This window comes from Acipenser ruthenus, chromosome 22 (assembly GCF_902713425.1).
Source record: "Acipenser ruthenus chromosome 22, fAciRut3.2 maternal haplotype, whole genome shotgun sequence".
NCBI classification, from domain to species: domain Eukaryota; kingdom Metazoa; phylum Chordata; class Actinopteri; order Acipenseriformes; family Acipenseridae; genus Acipenser; species Acipenser ruthenus.
Window position 1 is genome coordinate 27,778,325 of NC_081210.1, and position 27,656 is coordinate 27,805,980.

A 27,656-nucleotide genomic window follows, 5' to 3' on the forward strand; every position below is an offset into this window, starting at 1 on the left:
CAAGACTAGTGCAAATCTGACAGAAATATCTAAAGAAAAAAAGACTAATACCATGGAGCCTATAATAATGATTTCTTTTATTTGTTTTACATGCAGGAGCGTTAATAAAACTATTTTAAAAAATCCCCTATGTTAATAAAGCTTTTATTATTATTATATATTGTCTATCTATACATATAATATATACACATGTTTGAAGACCTTCTGCTGCATGCTTTGTTTCAGAATACATTCAACAGTATGGGTTTCATTCTTTGTACTCCCAGTAGAGGATTTTGTTCTGGGAGAATTTGTTGTTGTTGAAAGGGTTGGTTGTTTTTCTTTGTTTTTTTCATGCAAAAATACTGCTCCTCAGTCTCTTTAGTGTACATTCATGTTACAGTAGTACTGTCTGTACAACCATGCATGTACTTTCATTTACAATTTACAAGCACAGATACATCATAGATACCTTTACATCCTTTTATTTATGTATTTATTATTTTTATTATTATGTACAGTATGCATAAAGCTAATGTAATGTGAATGTATGCATCTGGTCATTTCAGAGTCAGAATAGAATATGATCAGCCATATATATATATATATATATATATATATATATATATATATATATATATTGAGATTTCCATTCAAAGCTTCAAACAATCAACCATAACATTTAAAAAGAAATCTAAAGATACTTCTTAGGGAGGATTCAATCTAAACACACAGTGATGCTGTAACATGCCATTAGATTGTATTAATATTCAATACTCTTTTATTATAAAACAATATATAGAACAACATGGATACTGTATTAGTTGATTTCATCTTCCCCTAATCCAATTCATTTTTAGCTGTGAAAAACCAGTTAAATACATGAAATAAACAAGGCAACTGTTGATATGTTTTTATTTTGATTTATCAGTGATGAATTGCATCAACATAAAAACTGCTTCACATTTGCTCTCTTTAATGAATGAATTTCCCAGCTAGAAGTTCATTGATTTCAGTCTGGAAGATGAAAGTTCAACAAAAGTGTCTTTTTGTCTTTTAAATCTCTATTACTCTGTGCAAACAGGTGACAACGCAGAAACAGCATGATTCAAACGCATTATTCCCATTTTAGCTGGGAGCAAAATTTCAGTAATTCAGAAAATTGTCTTAGCCCTGAGAAACAATAAGTACAACCCCTTTGCCTGTGTTCCACTTGTGTAAGCACATGTTCCCTTCAGCCTGTCAGTCTTTACTCTGAATGAAAAAAACAAGCTGCATACAAGAGGAGCAGGAATAGAGGGTTATCCAAGGAATGACAGTTTATTGACGTGTAAAAGCTGAATCAAATTATACACAACATGCAAACTTAGCCTTGTGAACGCCGAGGTTCACTGTGTGCATGTCACATGCCAGCAATATCATCACGCTGTGGTCTTGTGGCTGCTTTCTGCAGGGTTCTCAGTGTATTTGGAGTGGTTTGTAACAGTGTGAAATTCAAATAAGTGAATTCTGAATGGTTTGATTCAAATATATACAGATGTGAAATTACTGTGAGCTCCGTTCCAGTTTAAAAAAAAAAAAAGTGTCTATAGTAAAAAAAAACGTAGTGCAAGGTAAAAAAGGCTAGATTCCTATCAAATGATATCAGTTGTCGTGTGCTAAGATAGGAGGAGCCTTCGTGGGTCGAATGACCCCCTTGCTTTTCCCAAACGTATGTTCTTATGAGTCAATATACTTCAGTAAACTTTCTCAAAGTTTGCCCTCAGAAACCAGTATGTAATTGGCTTTCCTTTGCACATGTGACTGCCACCACCCACACTGTATTCCACACAGATAATACAATCTTTGGAAAAGATGGGAAGAAGAAATTAGTGTCATATTTTTTTTATTTTTTTTTTATTTAAGAACTTGTGTTTTATTATACATAACTGGCCTCCATTCCCCTCACTGGGTGCTGTGTTTTAATAAGAAGGTCTACCCGTTTTTTATAACTACTCAGATACTTAAACATTTACAATCTTTTTCTCACTACACACTGCATTTTTTTCCAATCTATTATCTCCAGTTTCTAAAATCAAACAGAACTCGTGGTTCCTAAGATATGCGGAAGAATAAAAATGGCCGGCTTTAGCCCACCTTCTATAAAACAAAAAGCGGTATTCAAGGGAACCGATATGAATAAATGCAGAGTATATAACATCGCTGTGAGAAGAAATCATACTGCTTTTTACTTCTAACAAAGAGGATTGATTTGAAACTTGGGCCAGCAGTCGCTTCGCAGATCCTGGAGGCGCTCATGCGGAACTTAAAATACTGCATTCTTCAGAAGCACACGCATTCATTGTGACGAGTGGAGTTACAGTGAATAATCTGAGCTCGTATAAAACCTTCAAGACAAACAAATACAGGTGAAATGTTTTAGTTTGGAAAAAACTGTAGATTTGGTTCTAGCAGCACTGTTTCAGGACTGTGGAGTTTGCTGTATACTTCAGAATCCTACCCCCTTCCGGATGGACACCACCAGCACTTACAAAAAGAACAGGCTTGTTATTTCTAGGTTTTGCGCAGTAGAATGCTGTTTTAATAAAGAGTTAACCACAAGTGGTTTATGTACAGCAATATTGCTAAAAAAAAGTCTCTGAAACAGGGCATCTGAATGGATATTTTACATAGAGATGGTATAAAGCTCTTCTATTCTTTCTTTAAAATAATCCCTCAGTTCCGGTCGTTTCGCCTTTAACGTTGGGGTCAAAAGGCCATTTTGTATGGAGAACATTTCACTGTGGATGTAGATGTCTTTGACCTGAAAGGAGAAGGGGCTTGGTTAGATAGGAACAGCAACTGTTTAGATTCGGTGTTTTTAAACCACATTGACAGTACATCGTATTACATTGTGTGTAGGGAATATGATCAGTAGGCAGTGCTTTGAAAAGTTGCTGTGTCAGTCTCTGTGAATGCCATTCCTGCTCTGTGCCTGTATCCTGGCAGACTCAAGATGGTTTGAACCAGAATGCCATTCCTGCAGTTTGGCACGTACACCACGTTCTTGACGTCATACATTTCCAAGATCAGAGCAGCTCTCTTACTACTGATAGCACAGTGTGGGCCTTGATCACATGCTTCATCCGAACTGCCTTCACGTAAAGTAGCATGTGCTGTGCTCTATACCTGTGACTCTGATTCCAAACTGCAAATTACAGAGCTGCCTGTGTGTGTGTGTCCATCGCCTCACCTGCTCAAATGAATGAAGTCCGTTTGCCTTTCCCAGTCGGACCAAATCTTCCATTATTGCTTTCTTAAGGTCCTGTTTTAAAAAAATAAAATAAGGCACAATTACTCACACAAAAAAGTAAACGTATACATTCGAAAATTCTTCAGAAATACAGCTTCTGACCCCTTTTCTAAAATATATTTATTTTATAGTCTGTGTATCTGCTGCCATCTACTGGACACTTTTGTAAGTGAAACCCTTTTCAAATTCATCCAAAAACCCTTCTGACTCCCAACAATGGTCCCTATCACAGTTCAGTATGTGGATGGTAGGAGTCCTTAACAGCAGAACTGGTCAAACTTAAACTACATCCAACTGATTCATATATGAAGCATTTTAATTTATTCTGATGGGTGAATACAGCCCTTTACACAGTATGAGAACCAGTGGATACACACCTTATCTTTACACAGCTCTCCGTACTGCCCCTTAAAGCCTTTTTTCCTCGCCCAGGGTGGCATGACTTCTGGGTCAGGTACAACAATACCCACCAAGCAGGACTGCAAAGACAAGAGTGTTCCTCAACAAAGACAATCGTTTCATTTTCTCTGATCTTCCACAAGGGGGCACTGTAGTCATTTAGAGTGGTTGTGCTTTCCTTAGCTTGCTGTGCTTATAAAGACAGAGAACTTGGGTCGAATCAGGTTACATCTTGTTTAAAACTAGGCATGGTACTTTCAGCCTGGCTTCTGAGACGCAATCCTGAGCAGAATGTTTAAAGCACTGATTCACAGTTGGACAAACCCATCACCCTAATAGTGGAGTTTGCATTAGTGATCGAAAACAGTGGCTTTACATGAAACCTTTCACTGAAACAGAGCCTTAGTTTCATCAGACTTTGAAGAGTCAGGAAACCACATCATTACAATGGAAAACTGGCTTCACAGGCTGCGAAAAGTGGTGGACTATCTCATCTAAGGTAACATTAGGTAGTCCAAGATTAGTCTTGAAACCAGATTACTTTTTATGTGTCATACACACATTTCTCAACTCTTGTTTTTCTACTTTCGATTACAGGTGCATCGCTTTACTCCAGAATACCACAGTGAAGGCAGAGCAAAGTGTAGAAAAGCACAGTGAAGGCAGAGCAAAGTGTAGTAAAGCACAGTGAAGGCAGAGCAAAGTGTAGTAAAGCACAGTGAAAGTAAAGAGGGGTGCAAATCACAGGCTGACCTTGCCTGAAGTACTGTAAAGCACGGGAAACAGATAGTAAAAGCAAAAGATACTGCAAAGTACTCTGAATAAAATGTCCCATGGTTAGATTTGAATAGTATGGTTTGAGCTCTGGGAAGAGCACTGAAAGCAGAGTGTTTTAACAGCAGGGTTACCTGTAAACTGTGCCCGTGGACAAACACCTGGGCTACTGGCTCACTCCGGATGTAAATGTTTTCAATCTTCTCCGGGGCGATATACTCCCCCTGGGCCAGTTTAAAGATGTGATTCTTTCGATCAATTATTCTTAACGTACCGTTCTAGTAAAGGAACAAGACAAAAAGAAGAATGCAGGGGTAATAAAACAAAAAACAGTGAAGGGAGGGCAGCAGCACACTCAATAAAGCAAGATCCTGTTACTGCAGAATTTCTAAATCACACTTCAATGACATTTATTATTTAAAAAACATGCAAGTTTACTTAAATGGCCCAATTAGATTATATTTATATTTATTAGATTATATTTTTTAAATGATTTTTTTTTCCAGTGTGGTTCTCCCAGCAACACACTAGTAGGTTACGTGATTGATTCACTGAGATGCAATATCAGTTTGCATGGATGTCCTGTCCCATCCTGTGAAGACCTGTATGTTCCATTACTCAGTGCAGACAGAGGGGCAGCGAAACAATACTGAAGTCACATGCACACATGGGAACTGCAACAGCAGCTCACCCTAGCAGCATTTTACAATACTGATGATATTATTACTGGACTTACTGGTAACCATTTTCCAACGTCCCCAGTGTACAGCCATCCATCCTCATCCAACGCCTCTGCAGTCTTCTCCGGGTCTTTGAGGTAGCCCTTGAAAACATTCGGTCCCTTCACACAGACCTGCAGTGAAAAAAACACAGCGGTGAATGCACATACAGTACTTTATCTCCAGTCTTGTAAACATGGCATATTGTGGTAACACATGGAAACTAACTCCATGGAAAGCAGGTGTCCTCCCACCCCTGTAACTGATCATACCTCTCCCTCTCCTTTGGAAGCAAAATAGTTCATCTCCTCCACGTCCACCAGTTTGATCAGATTGCAGGGCAGCGGTGCTCCTACATGACCTGAAACAACACGTTCAAAAAAAACTTTGTTCTTTGTGGAATTTGTGGACCCCTATTCACCTTTATTCAACTGCAAAGAGTACAAAGCTTCGATAGAATATACGATATACTTGGCAATAGCCCACCGTAAACTTACACGCTGACTTTGTAAGGGCATCGTGAATGAGGAGTAATATATGGTACTCACAGTAAAAAAAAAAAAAATGACAAACAGGATTCCGTGTCAGATTACCATTAATAGTCATAGTGTCCGCATAGCAACAACGACAGCTAACCTGCTGTACAAGGTTTCACTGTCCTCTAAGTAACATCCTTATACAAAGAAACTACGTATTTATATAGTGTGTGCGTGTGTGTGTGTGTGTGTGTGTGTATTCCTGGCAAGTCATCTGCATAGTTTAGACTTGGCAACATGAAAATCTAATAAACGGAAAAATGCAATCAATATGGTATATTAAATGACAGGGTTTATCACCTGCCTGCATACATAATCTGCATAGGTCTAGGAGGAGCTGTTTTACGAGTCAAATCACACACGCTGATGGTCTGACTTGTTTATTGCAACGGCTTTGAATAACTGACAGTTCTGTTTTGAATACAGGATGTGGGTAAGGCGAGGTCACGCGGAGGTCAGACTGGAAGATGTGACAGTGAATACAGTTCAGCTTCAAACAGGGGATAGAATGGGTCCTCTATTATTTATATGTGCTGCACACATTAAACTCCTCACATAAACGCAGAAAGGGTTTTATTTTAAGGTACTGAAAATCTCACCTGATGTCCAGTCTCCGGGGGTGGTGAAGGTGCATCCAGCAGTACACTCTGTTTGACCATAGCCTTCATACACCTGCCAAAGACAACGGCAAGTTACACCTTGCTTAGAAAGACCCTAATAATGAGATTTGAACTAATCCTTTTTAATCCCAATTTACACATACAGTAGTTTGCATTGGTAAAATTAAAAATGATGCAAATTATTATTATTTTTTTTAACCACAGATACACCATTATAGTAAACTGCAAACAGATTTTCAAATTCCAATGAATATATTTGCTATAGAGTTTCAATTATTTGTATTGTTTTTCTATACATGAAAGGTTTCCAGAGCATTTATGAGAGATGCATCTTTGAAATGTTTGTCTGTATTGAGACATGCATTTATTAAAAGGCTTCCTGGAGGGATTGTTTTTGTTCTAGAATGGCCAGTAAGGCATTGAAAGTGTGTTGAATAAAGCTGCTCCTGTGTGTAAGGGTGAACCCCTCCACTTTGTATTCGGTGTGCTCATCTATCACCTGACACCCCAGCGCTGCCCGCAGGAACCCCAGCACGGCGGGGGAAGCTGGAGCCGCTCCTGTGACGATCATTCGCACCCGACCTCCCAGGCTAGCCTGCAAGAAAAAGCACTCTGCTGATCCAGAGAGTGCAATACAATACAACTCAAACCTGCAGGACGTTGCACACAAAGCACCAGAGACAAGTGTCACTCCTAACGGACTGTAGGTTTCAGATTAATATCTACAGTGTATATAACATCATTTCTGGGCTGCAGTGAACTGCAGGCATGTTAATTGCAAAGAGAGGATCTGGGATATCGGAAACCACACAAGACTTGTGAAATGTCACAGATACGTTTCATCAGATACACAGATCTGATGAATCATTTAGCAGCTTGTACTTTCCATGCGATGTACACAGAGTAAATAACATTCTAAGTTTACTAGGGTTTTGCACTTTTAGCATGCTTTTCCCCCATGGTTATACTGTGCATTTACTACAGTTTAGCCTAGTTTACCATGTTTATTAATATACTTTACCTTACCTTGCTATTCTTTACAATGCTTACCTGTGCTTTACCATGCTTTCACTATGCTGTGCTTTTACTATGGTGCATTTTTCAAAGGGTAGTCGGTGGTGAGAAATCAACACAAAAAGCACCTGAAAACTAAATATGGAGGCCCGCACGCACCTGGATTTTGCCGAAGAAGAGTCTGTCCCACAAACTGTCATTCCGGATGATGTTACTTCGAACTTCTGCCGCTTTTCTCTTTGCTGCAAATTCCAGAAGGAAGCGCTTCACTGGGCTGTTTGCCTGGCTAAATATCTAAAAGAAAAAGAAAAAAAAGAAAAACAGCAGACTTCAGTGTTTAATGTACTGTAATGCATTCTGTGTCAGGATAGCTGTAGCTTGGGTGAGGCAGACAGCATTGTGACACAAATACCAATGGAAAGACAGACTGCAGCTCACCTTGTCATACATTCTGTTGAGCAGCCTGGGTACCACAGGGAAGACTGTCGGGCGCAGTGCCTTCATGTCCTCAGACAGGAGTCTGATATCTCCTTGGAAGAACCCAATCCTTCCTCCGTGGCAGTAAACTACAGACTAGGTACAACACAACAACAGAAAGCAGCATTATGGCCAGCAGCCTTATTGTTCTTGTATGGATATCTTCCTTCTGAACAAGCGTGTGTGTCACCGAATGTGTGCAATCCGTTAGCTTTATAACTGAGCAATGGAAAACCCTCTATATTAGAAGTCTTTCCACACGGGGCAGAGCATGTCTTATGTGGGCGGATATGTACAGCTGTTATGCACTGATGTAATTGCCTGACAGTACAGCTATTGAATCAACTTCTGAAAACCAGTCCAAATTTAAATGCAAATAAAACTTAATTAAAAACAAAAATCATTATGAACTGTTGAGAATGTATTCACTAGTCTGGCCTCTTCTGTTACTAAAAAAGCATGAGGTGAAACCAGCATTATGAACCACGTCTTAAAATAAATACAAATTGTCATCACCCCAAGATTGGATCATCACAGGTTTAACCCATTAAGTACCTAATTCTTTTTTCTTTGCAAAAATCAGAACACAAGCTGCATTTATGTAATTTGACACTTTAACTTTAGATGTAACATTTGTGGTTAACAAAGCTATCATAATATAGTTAGAGAACAATTGAATAAATGCTCGAAAAAATTACGAAGTAGCCTGTCCTCAAATGAGGACAATGGCACTTAATGGGTTAAACCTATTCTTCCTTTTTAGTGTTTCCTGCACTAGATGGGTGCTATGTGACAAAAACAGCTCACTCACAGAACCTTGTATTTGCTGTACTATCAGGGCAGGTCAGGTTAAGCTGTTTCCTGCACCTCTATCAATCTCACTCTACAGAAAATGCAATTAGACATGGCCACAAGGGTGTTTGAATAGGGTTTTGTTTTTTTGCTAACCAGAAGCCACAGCTGCATGTACAGTATCACAGACTACCTAAAGTTACAAAGACTGCAAGCTGTCTTTTATGTGCATTGGAAAGCAATTCAGATTTAACCTTGACTGGTACTAATCCCTGTGGAATATTACAAAAAAAAAAACACCCTACCACAAAACAGTGAACCACCTATCACATTACGACCTCACTCCCCCAAACCTACCAGCTACTGTGAGGTGAGGTCGCGTTTGAGGTTAGGCTTAGTAGATATATAGCAGCAGTACTGTCTGGAAGGACAATGTCCCATGCTTTGAGAGTGCTTTTCAATGGCATACAGCAGGAAGGGGTTAGAGCAAAGTGCTGCTTCTGCAGCAGCAGAGCAAAGATGTTTTAGCCATGATCACGCAGTGGGAGGGCGTTTCCTTGTTTTTTATTCTGCTGATGGAAATGAAGATGGCAAAGATCCAGCAGAGCAGAGGAAGATGGACCAATAAGCAGCCCAGCTAAAATAAACAACAGGAAGGGCGGAGGGTGGGGGTACAGTCCATAAGAGTACAGTACAGTGCAGCTCACTGACACACGGGGGCGAGAAAACTATACTTTTATTTTAAATGTGATTATGTCCGCTGCTATTAAAATATTGATCCTATAATTTTTTTCTCAAGTCTCCTGATTTGAAAGTGCCAGTTTGCTTTGTTATAGAGTATATAGAACGTTTGCATTTCAACAGAAATTTGAAATGACAATTGAGCACATTTACTGCATGGTTTAAAATCTAATCCCACGCTAAAAAAAACACCCATGAATATCCCTTATTAAATAAGACAAAATAAGATCATTTAAGCGCAGCATTGAATTCATTAGCAGTGTTATGCAAACCTTTCTATGTTAAATCATTTGCACACACAACATGGCAGCAGATGGATTGGGTTAATTGTTGTTAAAAGCTCTTTATTTTGCTTAGTTCACGCTTTACAAACACGCTTTGTTGTTCTAGTAGAAGGCAAAACTGAAACAGCCACTATGTTGAGCAAACGCTGACACAAACACCTTACCTGAACCATCCTCTCAAACATGTGTGCTAAAGTCAAGTAGGAAATGTGTACATCCTCACTAATAGGAGATCAATGAGTCTGGAAGACAAAGCAAGCGGGCCCAAGCGAGGCCTAGTTAGACAGGCTTTCTTACCTGAATAAGTCTCTCAAACATGTGAGCAAGAGGCAGGAAGGAGATAAGCACATCGTCCTGTCTGGGAAAGATCACTTTCTGCATCATGGGTGAGGGCATGGGAGACAGAAAGGAGAGAAATACTGACAGAACAAATTACCGCAAAGAAAATAGCAGAAGAGAGAGAGAGAGAGAGAGAGAGAGAGAGAGAGAGAGAGAGAGAGAGAGAGAGAGAGAGAGAGAGAGAGAGAGAGAGAGAGAGAGAGAGAGAGAGAGAGAGAGAGAGAGAGAGAGAGAGAGAGAGAGAGAGAGAGAGAGAGAGAGAGAGAAAGTACACAAAGGATGCCTAGAACTGCAGTATTAGAACACGGTATTAGTGGATAAAAAAAAAAACTGAAAAGTTTTGCTTCTGTGCAGGTCTGTGTAGCCACTAATAAAGATTATAACGCTTAGTAAAGCTGCCAGCCTCTGTCGTAATCTGAACAATCCTTTGTAATTACATGTGTTTTTTCCAGGGCAATGGCTACGCTGAATTACTAATCACTGCGGAATTGGACACCAATAATACCAAATGATTACATTCAAAATCATTTTGATTCAACATGTACAGCCATGTGGACCTACCTCAGTGACTTTCAGAAAGCCGGAAAAATCGGCTACTACGTTCCCATGAGTCAGCATGACACCTTTAGGGTTTCCTGGAAATAAATAACATCATTACCTTACAGTACAGAAAGATCACATAGCTTAGCAAAGTGCGGTCCTTTTGTTAATAGACTGTGCTAACAGAGATTTGGACTGAAGGGCCTATCATTGAATGTGTGTCCACTGTGCCCACAAATGCAAAGCAAGATAATGTTCTGAGTGCATAGTGTAAACAAGAGACGCAACAGCTTTCTAAAAGATAAACAGGAAACGCCAGAAAAGCAGAAGTTAAAGCAAGTTTTATTAAGCAAGAATCGAAGAAGGAAAACACAAAGCCTGGTTCACACCCACTTGAGTGATGCATGGCTTCCTGTTAAATGTGCACAGTGAAATGCAGTGAAGTGTTTTGTGATATATGTAACCGTAAAGGCTGCCCTAGGTGTTGCAAGTCTGTAATATATCAGTGTCTGCAGATTGCTGGACAGCAGCAGCACACCCACATGTAAAAGGCAAGGAGGGATGACGTACTGCAGGGCCTCAGTTCCTGTCACTATCAATGACGCTGCTGTGAAGAAGAGTAACACCACTGAATGCACAGTGAATTGTAAACCGTGCGATGGGAATGAGAGAGCCACCCGAGAGACACTAACAGGCTCAATCGACTTCTTTTCTTTTAATGGATTATCTTTCTGTGCAAAACAGAGAACACGTGTCCGCCATCCGAAGACAAACAGAAACTTCTTCTCCAGCTCAAGGCTTCATAGAACGCGAAGGAAATCTATTCTGACGCAAGCACAACTCCACTGACAGCTATGGGAAATCCATGATTTGCATTCATCCGATAAATACCAAGAACATCTATTTCCTGTTCAAGGGAGTCTTATCAGTTATTTTCAGCTTAGTTGAACAATGCATACTTACAGAGAAGTGTCATTTTGCATGCTCTAGGTGACCCTTCGGAAAGTATAATGGTTTCCATTTATTTGCATTTATTTGCATCCCCTGCACAGGTAATATAATAAGATGATCATTGATCATATGAATACACAATGATGCTCACCTGTTGTTCCACTAGTAAAACACACAATGGATAAATCGTCTGGTTGAGGAGGCTGTATAAAAAGGAAATTACAATTAGACGTGCAGTATATCCATTTAATAGCAACCCTGCTCGTGTGCTAGTTTCCGATGGCACGTTTCACTGCCTCATTCCTCATCATCAGGGGAGTCAGTGCAGGCAGATTAAATAGCTCTTGCTCATGTCTTTAAAATGATCCCCGTGGATGCCCTTCAGTAGCTGCAATGCACTGCGCATTCAGAAGCTGACTACACTAAACAGCATGCAGCAACAGTTTCATGAAAAAATCTCAGTGATTCACACTGTTCACAATACAGGGAGCTTCTCTGGGCAGCATCTGTCAGGTGTGCCTCTCCTAATGTCAATCAGTAAATACACATTAGAAGTTACAGCACTGGAAATCACTCAGCTATCCATTTTGCCAGCTTTCAAATTAACAAGCAACAAGCCAAAGGCAAGAGACTAAGTTAGAAGGTGTTTCCTTGTTTGATAGATGCATTCCTGACGACACAGGCAGTTCTGCAGACTCTGTGATGAGAAATAACCAATAATAGCAACTATTGCATAAGGTTTAAATAAGCTGATGTAGTTTGGCCAAATGCCTCACAGAGCACACGTCTGACACGGTCTCTACTGGTATTAGGGATGGTTTATTCCTGCCTTCTCTGTGCTTTTGGACAACTATAAAGAGTCAGACTGAGAGTAATCACACAGTACGTACCACAGGAACTCTATGGTGCACTCTCCCCAGCGCCTGGATGTACACATAAAAAAACAACATTCTCAGAATAAAAGGAAAACAGCGTTTACAGAAAAGGCAGCTCAATCTCTGAGGCTGAAGTGGCGATGAGTAACAACAATGGAAATATAAAATGCTGTTATTATGAGTAATACACACAAATCTATCATTTCATAGAAACCTCCAAACAAAGGTTCATTAAAAGTGCAAACATTTCAAACTTGAAACTACCGTAGGTATTTATTTACCCTTTCAATGTGAGGTTTTCTTCCAAGCCGTTATTTAAAATGTAGACTTTCTACTGTGATGCAGTAACTGTTACTGCACCCTGATTACATTGTGCAGTACACTAACAAGAGCTCAAATTAACAGCAAGGTGAAAATCAGAAGCATAATTAATCACAGAAGGGGTTTGTAAATACGTTATGAGAGTTGTGCAATATTATGAATATGAATATGGACTGTTGCTTATTTCTTTGATCTGCTCTTTCTGATTCTTCATATGGACATGCTTATATTGCATTGGCAAAGTGTGGGTACCTCCACGTCCTTAATGGATTGGATGTGAACCCCACATCTGTCCCCCCTCTCTACAAGCGCAGGGTCAAACGGGTCCATTAAAATGATAGTCTTCAACCCGGGGGTCTCCAACGTCTCCACCTTCTCCAAGAGGACGCTGGCCTTCTCGGGCTTGTCACATATAACTGTAGAAATATCAGCTAGAAAAAACAGCACCACTGCAGTTAACGACAGTTTGTGCAATCACAGTTTAAAGGGGTTATAAGGGTTTACCCAGAAGGCCTTTGTGGTCTGGCACTTCAGTAATCATTCCTCCTACTCTTTCAACCCCTCCTTTCCTGTCATTAACCAATCAGCTGCTTTCCATAATGACTGACATGCTTTGCAGCCAGTGACACTCTGTGAGGTGAAATGTGCAGGTGTAATATACTACCTGAAAGTAAGGCAGGACAAGTAAACAGAGAAGCTCCATTTTGAACCATCAAAGCAATGGGGAGAAATACAATTCTATAGGTATAGTACTATGTTTTGTATGCTTTTAGTTCACCTGCATGTGGCTATATTGGTGGAGAAGCGCTACCTCCACTACAGAAGCATGTGATTATATCCACAGTAATACAGTAATCGTTCAGTGTAATAGCCTTGATCAGCGTCAGCTACAGCATCTTGGGTTCCACGGCTGGTCAGTGTCAATGATCTGCTAATATTGCTTGCATTGTAAGTGTAAAGTATTTAAATCACAGGTACATCAAGAGCTTACCTGGATTTCTCTTACCTGTGTTAATAATATAGCGAATAGCCCCTGGTCCTAGAGTGTCGTAAAGTGGCACAACCACCATAGAATAGGTATAGCAAGCCAACTCTGAGATAATCCACTGCAACACGCAAAACAAGAACAACCACCAAGGATTATCAACATGGGAAGACTTCTGTTTTTATGAGTTTACATTTCAGCTAGTAACAAAACGTACTTTAACAGATTAAGTAAGTGAACCATAATACGTTTAAGGGATGCCTTAGTATTAGGATATACATCCAAGTCTTGTCTAGCTGAACTTTCTACATCTGTACACTTAAAATCTATAATTTCATGTGTTTGAAACATATTTACCAATTTAAAAGCAAGAAATGTAGTAAACAATGGAAATAAAATAATACTAATAATACAACTACTACTACTACTACTACTACTACTACTACTACTACTACTACTAATAATAATAATAATAATAATAATAATAATAATAATAATAATAATAATAATACATATTTTTTTGGTGTATAACATCTTGGAAATAACATGCAGCATTTGTCCATAATAATCCATGAAATGCTGATGCCTCACCTCCGGTCTGTTCTGTGCAAAGACCCCAATGAACTGCTCTGGACAGGGTCTGCATCCCTGGAAAATCAACCCCGAGCCCAGGCACTGAGCCCTGTCTGAAACCTGGGGGCAGCAAGAGAGAACCGGGGTTTAATAAGCAGCATGCTGTATGAACCAGTACAAGGGCAGTCAGTGTAGTTACAACCACATACAAAGCATGCATCAAAGGCTTTTTTTACTCAAGTGTGCTATTTGCACCATTTATTTTTGTGACGGGACAATAACTAGTCAAAACTAGTAAGAAACCATTCCAGGATTCATATGTAGAGCCCTTATACATGCTGTATATTTAGAGTTCATGAAGACATACTAAACTTGAGTTTGTCTTACATCCCAACACAGGGGTAGATTTATTACCCGTTTTGCAAAACAGGTAAGAAAATAAAAAATAAAAAAACACAGTAAAAAAAGCTTGATTCAAAAAGAGGCCAAAGTTTGGCAGAATGCTCCAGTGTAATGACTGCATATACTTGGAAAAAGCCAGCAAAAGAACAGGCGTTTACCTTTCCGTTGCAGTTTAATAAAGCAACTGAAAGGAAGTTTACCCCATAAACACAAAGTCTAAACAAAGTTCATTCCCATTAATCAGCTTAGCTGTGTTTCCCTCGCCAAAAACTCAACTATTTGCCCTTCTCTCCTAATTGGCAGAGGATCCCATCACAGTCTGCAGGTTTAAGCACCCTCAGATCACAAGCTCACAGCGCACAGCTTACACAACCAAGCTGGCCTGAAGACACCTGAAAGGCTCAGGGGGAAGCGGTGTGTCGGGGTGGGGATGCACTTGAGTTGCCTCAAACTTGCTGAATGAAAGCACATAACGACCAACTGTCTGCAAAAAACATGGGGAGACACTGCACTGCAGGGTCATTAATACTCTGGGTCACTGCACTGCAGGGTCATTAATACTGTGGGTCACTGCACTGCAGGGTCATTATTGATCTGGGTCACTGCACTGCAGGGTCATTATTACTCTGGGTAACTGCACTGCAGGGTCATTATTACTCTGGGTCACTGCACTGCAGGGTCATTATTACTCTGGGTCACTGCACTGCAGGGTCATTATTACTCTGGGTCACTGCACTGCAGGGTCATTAGTTGTGCAAACTAGCAGTACACAATGCAAGTGAATGTCAACCATACAAACATGTGAAGGAGACATCCATTTTGATGCCTCTTGTGTCAGTTTGGTATGTTAGCGTTTTTGTAAAGCTTTTACTGGGTTGAGTTCCTTCATATCAGATTGCATTGCAATTACATGATTTTGTTTGAACACCAATGGTATTCCATTAGCAGAATTTAAGATATATGCCTCAAACCACTGTGTAACGTTGACTGTAACATGCTAATCTGAAAGCACATAACTAATTGCAGATAAGCATTGCACAAGAACCTCTGTTTATGTGAATTGTATAGTGCTGAGTCACCATGTCAACTAAGACTAAACATACAGCATGATGAACCCCAGAGGAAAATCCTAATGCTGTGATTGCTTATGGTTAGATCACAGCTTTTATACAAAGTAGCAAACATCTGCATCATTTCTATTGAGAATGCAGCTACACAGTTAAACCTAGTGATCATTTTCATCGATCAAGCACAGACACATGTCAAAGGACTGATGCTGCTTGCAGTGCAGAGGATTACTTACCTCCCTGTACGACAGCCATTCATATGGTTGTTTGGGCTTTCTGGAGCCCAAACAAGGGCCGTCACCTAATGACACAGGAACAAACCACAGGTTAACTGAAAATGTATTGGCTGCAACTGACACCAGCATTGAAAAAGAAAAGGACAGTACACTGAACATGAATAGGTGCACTTTTTCAGTACTGCAATAAAACATGCAATAAATACAGGCTAATTTATGAACAACTTGGAGGCGTAATGTATGCTAGGTTGTGTGAAAGTAGAGCTGTTGGTTTGGGGGTGGAAGCATAGCTGTTTAGGGCATCATTTCCAAAGGCTGTGATCCAATTGAAGTCAACAGAGATATGCTCAAATAACTTTGATGCTTATATGGAGCACTACAGATGTGCTGAGAAACTTCAGGAGACTTTGTTCTCATTAGTTAGCTTGCTGTGCCAACGCATGTTTCTTTAGCTTATTATAATCATTTAATTTATTGTAGCGTTACTAACAAATTGACATATTGCTGTAAATATGTACAGTACTATATGATATTTGATTTGATTCAATGAATCATACAGATGCTGTATACAGTGTATTCTGGGTGCATGCCACTGATTTAGTTTGAACGGAATGACATTGCCCCAGTGATGGTGCTTGGTACTAACCTGCTATGTGCAGCCCTCGCTGGAATACCTCGTACATCGTTCTCGCGTCATCATAATAGTGTGTTAGCAGCTTAGGATTGTCACCCAGTACAGAGCGGCGTGCACCAGCATAGTGCTGCAACATGAAAGAGAAACACACACTCAGCTTTTATTTCTCTGGCTTCTGGAAGTCAAACAATATTCCAGAATTATCTTCGTATCGAAAAACTATTTCAGCTAATGCATTAACTAAAGCCCTTTTTTAAAAGCCAGACTGTGTCCAGCCGCCCCGGATGAACCACGGTAACAGTGTTAAAGGAATATCGCCACAAAATAGAAAACAGTTTAATTTGCATGCATAGGTTAAATCAGGCCAACAAGATTTATGCCTAGAGACTGAGTTTCTGCAACACAGTCTGGAACAAAGAGCAGTTGCACAGAACTCATCAAGCATTCCCTGTTCTCAGCTATAATAACTGTTCAAGGATGGTAAAGGGTACTTGTAACCTCAGGGTGTTGGACCTTTCTGCTTGCATGAAGGACTATTCTGAGTTTACACATATAAATCTCTTTCAAGCCAACCCCAGTGGCAGATGGAAATCAGCCCCACTGTTTTGCAATGACGCCCCGCAGCAGCAGCAGCAGCTTACCTCCACTTCCTTGGACTGCCTTGTGAGGTCACAGGGAGGTTTCATGGCCTTGGGTCTGGTGGCCAGCCAGTAGGCAATGACAGCGGCGAGAGCCCCGATCCCGACCAGTGTGGGGGCAGGCAGGCTGCGGAAAAACTGGCTGAACTCCTGGAGCTCGGGCAGGCGCAGGCTCCTCAGGATCTCCTGGGCCTGCATCTTCTCAATCAACGTGTTACTAATCTCTGCAGAGAAAGAGAAGATTTACCAGGGAGGCGCCCAGCTTTGTGCTCACATATTTAGTTGCTAACAGATTTAATTCCATGCAAAATATATATATTTTTTACTTTATCACCTTGAATTAGTTTCCTTTTTCTAAGGTCAGCATATTGTAAAGATCAATGAGCACATATGACAGATGTATTAGATTGAAGTCTCCTGTAAAATGTCACCCAAGGTGTTTTCAAACCTATATGAAGTCTGCATCTTGCGTGAACTGGTGACCCCGCAAGTCACAAGCGAACGTCTTAACCACAATGCAAAAGAGCCGGGCTCATATGCCTTTGTGGTTACAGGAGACTGAATCGGTAACGGCAGTGCAGCACACAATGCTGCCCATTCCACTCATTTCCTAACAGATACGATGCCTGGTTGAAGGGTTATAATGAAACAATTTAGATAATCTTGCAATTGCAGAAACAGTTTTATCATCAATTAAGCACCTTCATAAAGGGGGTGATACAATGATGTTGCATTTCACCTGCACTCAAAGAGTGACAAATACTGGTAACTACAGTTCAACCTTGCAGGGGTCACACACTGTACTTTAAAACATAACATTATAACCCCTGTGAGAGCTGCCTTTCTTATCCAATCAGATTGTTTCATTTCTTACAGGCTTAAACCTTGGAGGCTTTCACAAAAGCCACAGTAAAAGCATATTTGAGCTGTATGTGGTATAGAATGCAGCTTTCCTTAGCAAGACATGGAGAGGGGCAGATTTTTTTTTCTGTAATTGAAGTAGATCCCTAACTATTACACAAGCCTAACTCGATTCTGTTGCAATGGGGAGTTATGTAATCGTATGAAGAGTTCACAAAAACAACTAAGCCTTTGTAAGGAAAGTGTCTTATGGTTTCTCTGGCAGCAGATGCTTGCAATGCAGCCTGGGAGTTCTTCAGTAAATCACTTACATGCCTGCAGCACGGTTTCAGACACAGCGCGTACAAGGTTACAGTTTCAGCTTTTTATTCTTTAGTAAAGCATAGAAAGGTCCCATTTATTAATAATGATATCATATTAGTTTACTTTCAATTAAACTGGAACATTGTGGACTCCAGGCCTGGTCTAGGCAGCATGCACAAATTCCCATACTAATCTTTCTAAAAAAAAAAAAGAAAAAAAAAAAAAGAACGCTAGGATGGTGAAACATTAACTGATTATAAGAAATAAAACTACCTGTACTAACAGGACTACGTGATTAATAAAGCCTGGAAACCATATAGAGGGAGATTCAGAATGTGTGCCCTCCTACTTTTATCTTAATTAATGAGCGAGTATTGAGAGTCTCAGTATTGTACTTGTACTTTTAATCTGGATTGCTAGTTCGGGGGCCCCTTCTGTAAAAAAATGCATGGTGACAGAGAATTCATCTCTTCATTTTTAATCTTTCATTAACATGATAAAAATTCCAAGGTCTACATCAATGCTCCCCACAACAAAAATAAAGTTGTACAATCATTCAGTTTATTATAGGTGTTAAAATGAACTCGACGGAAACAATACATAACAGAACGAAACCCATACATTTCAACCTTACTCTTATTCGTGTTCCATTCCGACACCCATGCACTGTAGGCTGTGTGTATTTTTAAGGTGTTTAATGGGACACAATCTTGTGGGTCATAAAGAGTTATTTTTTGATTGAATGCAAGGTTTCCTGGAACATACTGTACATCCTACATGCAGTTCTGTAACACTTGCCTGTAATGCCTTAGTCTTCATAGCTGATCCTATAAACAGCATTCTTCTTCAGTGATAATATTATATATTTTTACTTTTGTAAAACGAGGAAGGTGGCATTCATCTGACAAGTGAAATGAGTGTGTATTCCCGAGACTGCTATCGCAGTATTTAGGCCACCAGTAGAACAACACATTCTGTGTACAGTAATGATATTTGACAAAATGTCTCGAATACCTCTTCTGCTATTTACAGAACAAAACAAAAAAACCCATCACCCTCCTTTGTTCCAGATCAAGGACAAAAGGGCTTTCTGATGTAATTGTATTAGATGGTAAGACTGGAGGAGGCAATTCTCAGGCAGGCCTGAGCTGTCTTACAGGGCTGAGTTGTGTCGGACAGGGCCAGAGCTTAGCCCTTTTTTACACACACTGTAATCCCTGAAACGCACAGTTTGAACCTGCTCATTCCAACGCTGCCAACATCGCATTCGTTTTTAATTTGGTTAGTTGCAGAAAGAAAAATACATTTAAAAATCCTTTCGGGAATTGTGTCCTACCGTAATGCCCCTGTAAAAGCATGAGCTGCTGTCTGTGTAATGCACTGTGCTTCGAAGAGAGGACCACGGGCCAATTCAATTTACTGTATCGCTCGAGGGAAATGTTAAGGAAACGATATTAATTTAATTGAGATAATATGAGGTTTGAAGAGATAATGCCTGGTCCCTATTCACCATTAACTCTGTATGAAAGTCTGATTAATGCAATAACGTTTGATATTCAACATTATCATAGTTGTTAAAACAAACAACACCAATCAGCAATCCATTATTCTATATCAAGTACAGATGTGTAATTAAAGTGACAGAATGAGGAATTCAGAGTTTTAAACATTTTCAAATGCTATTTTAAAAGGTTTTTTTTTGTTTGTTGTACCTTGGTTTTTCTGCTCCCTTCAATATAGTATTACGGCTAAGCTGCAATGCAGACTGCCTGTGAGGCTGTAGCCCTTTGACTGTTTGCCCCATTGGCTCTATACATAGAAGAAATGAAATGAAGATAGCAGAGTCAACGTATGGGAGCAGCCTCTGTGCTCTGCTGCAAAGCATCTCAATCATTCCAGGCAGGCTCTTTGTCTTGCTTCCTCTTTCTATCCTGCATCAGCGAATGGTGATACATTAACTGATTCTATGAAATACAACTATCAGTACTTTGCAGTATTACATAATAAAGAGTTCCTAATAACTTTAACATCTTCTTAACCCTATGCACCTTTCCATTACTGAAAGCATTATGCGATGTTCACTTCTCTACTTAACTCAGACCTAGTTGAGACCCCTGTTTGAAGACCCTTTGAAAAGTAATTCCTTAATGTATTTTTGAAATGCTTAGTATAACAATAACGCAATCCAGATTCACAGGAATGATTCAGAAAGGCAGTTCTTTAGAGATTACTCACATCTATATAGAGAGTTTTAGCACTTTACCTTGTAAATGACCGTAGGTTGAAAATGATTCAGTTCAAAAGCCTACGTGCAGCATGATCAGTTTATCTGAGCAAAGAGCACATGACAGATATTGTAGCTTGCAGGTCTTATTTGCTTTAACGGAATGACACATGGAAAGGCAGATTCCACTCTGTCGTCATGGTGTCTGTTGGCAGTGATATTTTCATTGCCTACTCCGGAAAACATTCAATTTCACAGCACCAAAACAAATTGAAATAAGCAGCAAAGATACAATTCAAACTTAAAAACGAGGAACACCATGGGGAGATCACAGCAAAGTGTAGTGAAGCACAGTGAAAGCATGGAGGAAGCACCAATGGTAAATCACAGGCATATATGGCAAAGCAGATCCCAAGCATATGGTAAACTAGATGGCATTTCTCTTTCTTGGGCCTTGTATCCTTTGCTTTGTAAGACAAGATTTGGGGAGAGCTGAATGAAGGACAACTCAGTGTCCTGGCCAGCTTTCTTATGGGGCTTCTGGAAGTTATGAATTCAGCTGGTGCATAAAGTCACCAGACACAGCATGGTAATAAACACACATTACTGTACAAACTTCCTCACAGTAGGATGGTTTATTTGTTGATCTGCTGAGGCGCTGTTGAAGATCACACGGTCTCAGTATAATGGTATCCAGGGATGGTATGTTTATATGTTTTTATACAGTCCAGTGGACTATCGCTCACAATCCAGACCCTGTGCCAGAGCCCTAGGAATGCCAAGGCTTCCAGCAGTCATGCATTTGGACAGAGAGACTGACAAGCTGCCTATAATTAAACACGTACAGTACATTTTGCTTTCATTCAAGATGTAAATGATTGATCTGAAAGGCACACGCTGATTCATTCATTGTATCAGTCTATGTGTGAGTGGTTGATCAGAACAGCCTGTTAAACTGAAACTGAATGAACTGCAGTCACTCCCTTAGAAACAAGAGATACTGTATCTCCAGGGCTGTATTCTAGGGAGCCGCCCTACACTTAACGTTAAAGAAGGCTGACACAGCAACTCTACTCTTGATTATTGAGGACTCCATGGATTGAGGACTCCAATGCACACACCACACAGTCCTTAGTTCTGCTTTTACAGCCCATAACATTGGCAGCATATCCAACCAAGAACACTTATCCTCTGTCCTACCCAGCCTCCATGGAAAAAGCCTTCTTTTTTTCCTCTTTTGCTATCCTATACAGAACTAAAGCACAAAGCCCTGAGTGGAGTGCTTTTCAAGGAGCAAGTCAATATCAGTATCCCCCAGTGAACTGAGGGAAAGAAATAAGTATACGTCATATCCCAGTGACAGTGCTAGCAACAGTAATGTGGAATCTGCACATCTCTGGGCACCGCAGCATCAAGACTAGTGCAGAGTTTGTCCACTGTGTAGACTGCACAGTATAAGCCGATAATGATAAAGCAGCATACTGCTTAACACGCCTTCCTGAAAAAGGCATTACAAAATGAATGCATGTATATTGTCATGCATTATTTCTACCATAAAACAGTACACAGTAGGCTATGAACTTAACAGATGTGTAGAATAACAACTATCTGCAGCAGATTCAGAGGAATGTCAAGACTGTTGTCGAGTGTGACAGACACATAGACAGATAAGGGGGGGGGGGGCACATTCTGAAAGATGAACCCAATAGAAAGGCTTAGAATTGCCATATACTGCATGAACTAATTTGTCCACATTAGCTAACAATTAAAGTCAAGCTATGGTTTCCTGCCAGTTGCTGTATTATTACTTGCTGACTTTACCCATTTTTTAAATTCATTTTCTGTATGTAAACACACAGGCAATATCCACGAATCATTAGCACCCTAGCAATGCTAATTCGTCATGATGATAAAATACGATGTGCACCTATAGCCATTCTGTCAGTCATGTTTTACTTACTCATGGAATACATTTGAAAACCCCACATGCTCATATGTGTGTGTTTTCACTACGATTAAGTAGATGTGGATTGCTTTGTTGTCACATTCAAATGAGCAACCATTATAACTTTAGGCTTGGCACCCTTTTCACTGCATTGTGTAATTGATAAGATCTAACAGGTTTTCTTATCTTTTAATCTTATCTTATCTTATCTTGTAGGGTGCATCTCTCCTCCATGCTGATCCCAAGATATTCCTCCAATGCTCTCTGTGCTGGACAGTCATGACTTTTCAGAACAAAACCCCAAACCAGCTTGGTGTCTTTCACTTCTCCCACATTAAAGCAGATGAGATCCCAGGAGAACGGAATTTGGAATTTTAGAATGGAACCCAACGGAGACTCGCTTCTTCTTAAAAGTGAAGACAATGTATTGGAGAGTACAATAATAAGGGGTGCACTGAAAAAAAGACTTGTTGAAACCCTTGTCATCGGATGCATTGTGTTTCTAGAATTAGCACTATTGAGTGTGTTATGGCTCTGGATGAAGGACCCAGTGCAACCTCCTAGCTTGCAATGTCGTCATGGCAATAACAAGCATATGCGTGGTCATTTTAAAAGCCTTCATTGACGACAGCCTGCATGCAGTGAAGAATTACACAGGCGATATAAAGAGATCTGTGTTAGAGGTCAAGAGCAGACAGTGTTTTCAGCTCTATATGTTCAAACTTCTAAACAATTCCAATTCTCATACGCCATTATTTATGCCTTTCTTATAATACTGAAAGGTGTAGGAAAAGAACAGGTAGGGCACCTATAGCTTTCCTTGCTTACCCATAACTTGATTCCTGTTATAGGGTATTCCCTTCACTAGTGCAACAACTCTGCAGTGTGTAAAAGCAAGGGTGTACAGGAAGGCGGTCCTATTTTCAATGGTGTGTACAAACTTTCATGGTTCATTTTCATGGCACACGACAATATATTGACTTTCATGTGTGACTATCCATTCCCTACACTTCATGGAAAGTATTGATGAAAGTCATGGTATACTTGGCCTCTATTTAGATACACTTCTTTAAATGCCTGTTTCTTTCTCAGTAATCCTAACAGATAATAAAATGATACACCAATGCTTCCCCTTATGACTGTCCACTAGCCAAAAAATACTAGATTGTCCAGGGTTCAGAATTGAATGTTCCATTCAGAAACCGTTTGACAAAGTACCACAAGTATACACAACTGCCATTGATACAATGCCTTTTTTTCTTCTCTAGCTCTACAAAAAAAGTGACAGCTTGATTTTATCTTAATAAATTGACCTTCTACTATACTAGAAGTTAATCACCACCTTGTCACCATATTTCACACAGTTTCTAATTTCAAGTGCATCAGGACCCCGCCATGTAAACTGCCTCTGATATAAGCTAGAAAACGTGACGCTTCATCCTGAAGGTTTTTAATTGAATTAACCAGCTGCTGGTGGTGCTCATTAAGGGTGCGCTCTTTTCATAACCAGGTTATTGGCAGGGGTGCACAGACACTCATACTTGCAATTGCCTTTAAGAAGTATTTATCAGGGGGTATTCAATACATCCATTCATTAACGGGTTGACAAATGGGAAAATAGCACAGAAAGCTTAAACATGCTTAAAACGCCCCTTTGCTTTTTACTTGTAAGATGAGGTTAAATGCTATTTAAGAGTAAGAGGAACTCTCCCTTTATTTTGTACCTCTATAGAATAAATCCTGCTTTAAATAGTACTGCACAGTGGAATACGGGGTCGATTATAAATCCTCTCTCAAGGAATTATTTCACAGTGTTTAGTATGCCCCTTATGGCTCATGATTCTCTGTAGCTCACTAAGAAGCATGAACATGATACCCAATCTACCCACTGCAGACACACTGTGACTGACACACAGAACCCTACCAAGATAACCGAAACCACAAACCACCTCATGTGACAGAACGACTGCCCTTCACAAGACAGCTAACAAATTACGTCAAACCGACTTGGAAGCAGAAAGTTACCTGTGTTTGACCAGCACGACTCTTCAGCTTTCTCCTTCACAGCCCTCCTTTGACGAAACCACTTAAATCCTACCACTGCAGATGATTCACCCAAACAGACAGCCAAAGGAAATAAAAACCATGTACTATTTCACCAACCTCCAACTTTGGCTTGTGTGACGAACTAAGAGAGCCTCCTTCAAAAACAGCCTGATATGTGATAGATAGCTCTGAGCACTTTTTCCATTTAAAAGGGGGAGCAACAAGCATGGGAGTCTAGTTTCCAACAGCGCTACTTGAAACAAAAGCTTCAGTGCTTGACGTTAAAGCAACAAGGTCTCACAATTTCCAGTGGCTGTTACTTCTGCCTCGTTAGAAAGTTAAATAGTAATCAATTAGATCAATTCACCACTTGGCGACTGGAAGCAAGGCTAACTCTGATTTGCAGGGGCTTACAATAGTAAAATAAAGGCTGTCATCAAGCTTGTACCCAATTCCCCTCCCCGTCTGTAAACTGTCACTGACAATTAGGATTCACCGATGTCAGTTTATAGCTTATTAGCGAAGAGACCGCTGTTCAGAGGTAACCCCTGCAATAGTTTTCCATTTGCACGGCTGTCAAACTAGTCCGATTAGTTTCTTTGCCTTCTGGATCAGTTTCTACATCAAGCAATGTCGACCTGTTTAAGAAGACTGGGAGAAACAGGCATCCTTCCACTACCAGGCAATGACAGTAGGGGAAAACCTAAGACATAATAACGAACAAAAAAGAGGCAATGACTGATAGGTGGTCTTGCATTATTTTCAGTGGCTCTGAGCTTGCCTTTCAAAAATGTGTTTGCTACTCACGGCACCACAGAGATTATGCAAATCTCCAGTGGGACCTGGAGAAAGCAAGTCTGGTTTGTTCTTGGCAGGTCTCTGTATCACATCACCCTCATCAGACTGAAGGGGGTAGTCAGAAAGCCATTAGGACCAAGGGATAGATTCTACAAAGATTTTTTTCTTCACAGTTGATTCTAAAATTAATAAGAAACACTTGATTATTTACAAACCCCTAAATTAAACATACAAGAGTTGCTTTTTTTCTGATTTGTTAACTTTATTTGGTGCATTTTCCTTTATTTTAAAAAAAATGTTAATGGTTGCTTCATTTATTGCCTCAGATACAAAATATGAACAAATATGTCACTAATATTTTTGTCAAACGCATGAAGTCAAGTCAGTTATTTTTTAAAATAACATTTTTTTTAACTGGGAGTCTACTAACCTTTAAGAAAGAAAGAAAGAAAGAAAGAAAGAAAGAAAGAAAGAAAGAAAGAAAGAAAGAAAGCTCCTAAGTGAGTTGCTGGTCACTCATAATAACTAAAGCGTGCTCAGCAAACCTCTGCGCGCTGGCCTCGCGGTGTGCAGCACCTCGATGCCAGAGGACAGCTCCACTTAACTCTATAGTCAGCAGATTCAGTTTGGGAGGCCTAACGGAATAGTACACAACTGACGGTCGCGTTAAATAGAACACACTTCACTACAAATTAAAAAAAAAAAAAAAAACATGTATATAATAATAATATAAATAATGATCATTGGTCCAATTATATGCAGCAACCACGTGAAAATCATGTAAAATTAACACACAAACATTAAAATTTCAATAATTTTGTACATTTCAGCAGTGCAGTTGTAAAAGATTAGTGGTTTTCTTTATGTTTTCTGTTAATGTATGTAAATTTACATTACAAATATCGTAAAATGGCAAATACGTTGGCAGTTACCATTAAATATGAGTCTGTAAAAGTGGTTTAACTGCAGCATTATCGGCAATCCTACACATTTTAACAGTGTATATTAAACAAGTCTGATAAAGGCTACATATAATGATTACTGAAATAATAGCTACCTATATTTAATCACCGTGTGCTGGTTAATACAATCTATTTTTTACATTTATTTTCTCTCAATCCCATGCACACGTTGACCTAAGTAATGTAATCTAGCAACATTTCTGAATGGGATATATTATAATCTTAAAATGGTTTGACTGTGTTGGATGTCATATTCATTTCTCCCGTTGTATTAATATAAGATGCATGTCATCTACTAAGCTTAAAAGATTCGGTTTGTTACAGGTCATGCCAAAATGATCTCAGCACACAACCAGAAAAAAACCAATGCGCCGAGTTAATTCTAAATATAAATTGCACAGGCAATTCTACATACTGGCAGATGGAAATACATTTCTATGACTTAACATTTCGCAGTGCAATACTGCTCTGTTATACCTGATATTGACTGACATGCCGGCATAGTACTGACAGCATGCCATAGTGCTCGCTTTCAATTGACACATGAAAATGCACATATCAGTTAGCTGCATTATTATTAGTAGTAGTATTAGCTCACTTACCTAAAACCATCCAAATGGAGCCAGATACTAGAATGAAGGCAAGCATATCTCTCGCATTGAGCTCGGTGCAGCTGGGAGAGCCTGGCGTTGTAGGAATCGAAGACTGCAGTAGACACTGCAGCAGCGCTGGGGCAATCTGGGAGTTTATTAGACGAGAATCTACTGTACTGAGCTAGTCAATTCGGCTTTGCAGCACTGGATTGCAATGCAATCATGCCCGGTCTTTTACTAACAGGGGTTCGTTTTGTTTAGCCGCTTAGCTTATGTTTTCATGTGGTTATTTTGTTCTGTCATTTCTTTCTCTCTTAGCATCTACGCATTTGCAGATTTTACTCGTCAGAGCTGAAGGTGAACCGGTCAGAACAAGGTGAAGTTAGTCTACGCATCCTCGTTTCCGGTTTTCTTTACGGCATCCTTACGTTGGTTATTATAATGTTCACTCGTGCGGCTTTATTTTTATATTAATGATGGCTGTTACACTATACACATTGGTTTAATCCTATATTATTATATTGCAGGGTACTGTTATTGTAATTCGTTTTGAATGTGCGAATCATGTTTGACAAGTGATATTTAAAAACTAAAATATATTCTAAGCCCGTTACAGTCCACAAATAACGCTTTAGGCATTACTTTAAAACAAGTGTTATATACTGTTATACTTACATTGCGTTCGCCTTACATGTTCCGCTTTTTCCGGTACAGAACAGGTGTAGCTTGATTGGAT

General features: G+C 39.7%; 1 protein-coding gene across 3 annotated transcripts; it reads right to left on the reverse strand.

Moving 5' to 3' along the window:
• Positions 1–58: 58 nt before the first annotated feature.
• Positions 59–27,656, reverse strand: LOC117431151 (long-chain-fatty-acid--CoA ligase 6-like). Of its 3 annotated transcripts, none has more exons than XM_058996367.1 (21): positions 27,596–27,656; positions 17,192–17,412; positions 16,563–16,677; positions 15,917–15,981; positions 14,230–14,331; positions 13,660–13,759; positions 12,906–13,084; positions 12,348–12,380; positions 11,609–11,660; positions 10,528–10,601; positions 9,925–10,002; positions 7,772–7,906; positions 7,493–7,627; positions 6,819–6,914; positions 6,299–6,371; positions 5,436–5,524; positions 5,181–5,297; positions 4,579–4,722; positions 3,649–3,750; positions 3,212–3,283; positions 59–2,782 (listed from the first exon to the last, which is right to left on the reverse strand). In XM_058996367.1, the coding sequence occupies exons 2-21, from the start codon at positions 17,384–17,386 to the stop codon at positions 2,645–2,647; spliced, it is 2,094 nt and encodes a 697-aa protein (XP_058852350.1). In that variant the 5' UTR covers positions 17,387–17,412; positions 27,596–27,656; the 3' UTR covers positions 59–2,644. The 3 variants fall into 3 exon arrangements, with proteins under 3 accessions (XP_058852350.1, XP_058852348.1, XP_058852349.1); XM_058996365.1 differs by lacking the exon at positions 27,596–27,656 and adding an exon at positions 26,930–27,329; XM_058996366.1 differs by lacking the exon at positions 27,596–27,656 and adding an exon at positions 24,547–24,930.

What these genes read in the sequence shown, in the direction of transcription:
- LOC117431151 (XM_058996365.1), bottom strand. Translation starts at nt 26,975, where the DNA reads ATGCTTGCCTTCATTCTAGTATCTGGCTCCATTTGGATGGTTTTAG. An exon ending in GCGAGGGCTGCACATAGCAG is followed by an intron (nt 15,982 to 16,562) that starts GTTAGTACCAAG and finishes CTGTGTCATTAG; the next exon opens with GTGACGGCCCTTGTTTGGGC. An exon ending in ACGTTGGAAAATGGTTACCA is followed by an intron (nt 4,723 to 5,180) that starts GTAAGTCCAGTA and finishes TTCCTTTACTAG; the next exon opens with AACGGTACGTTAAGAATAAT.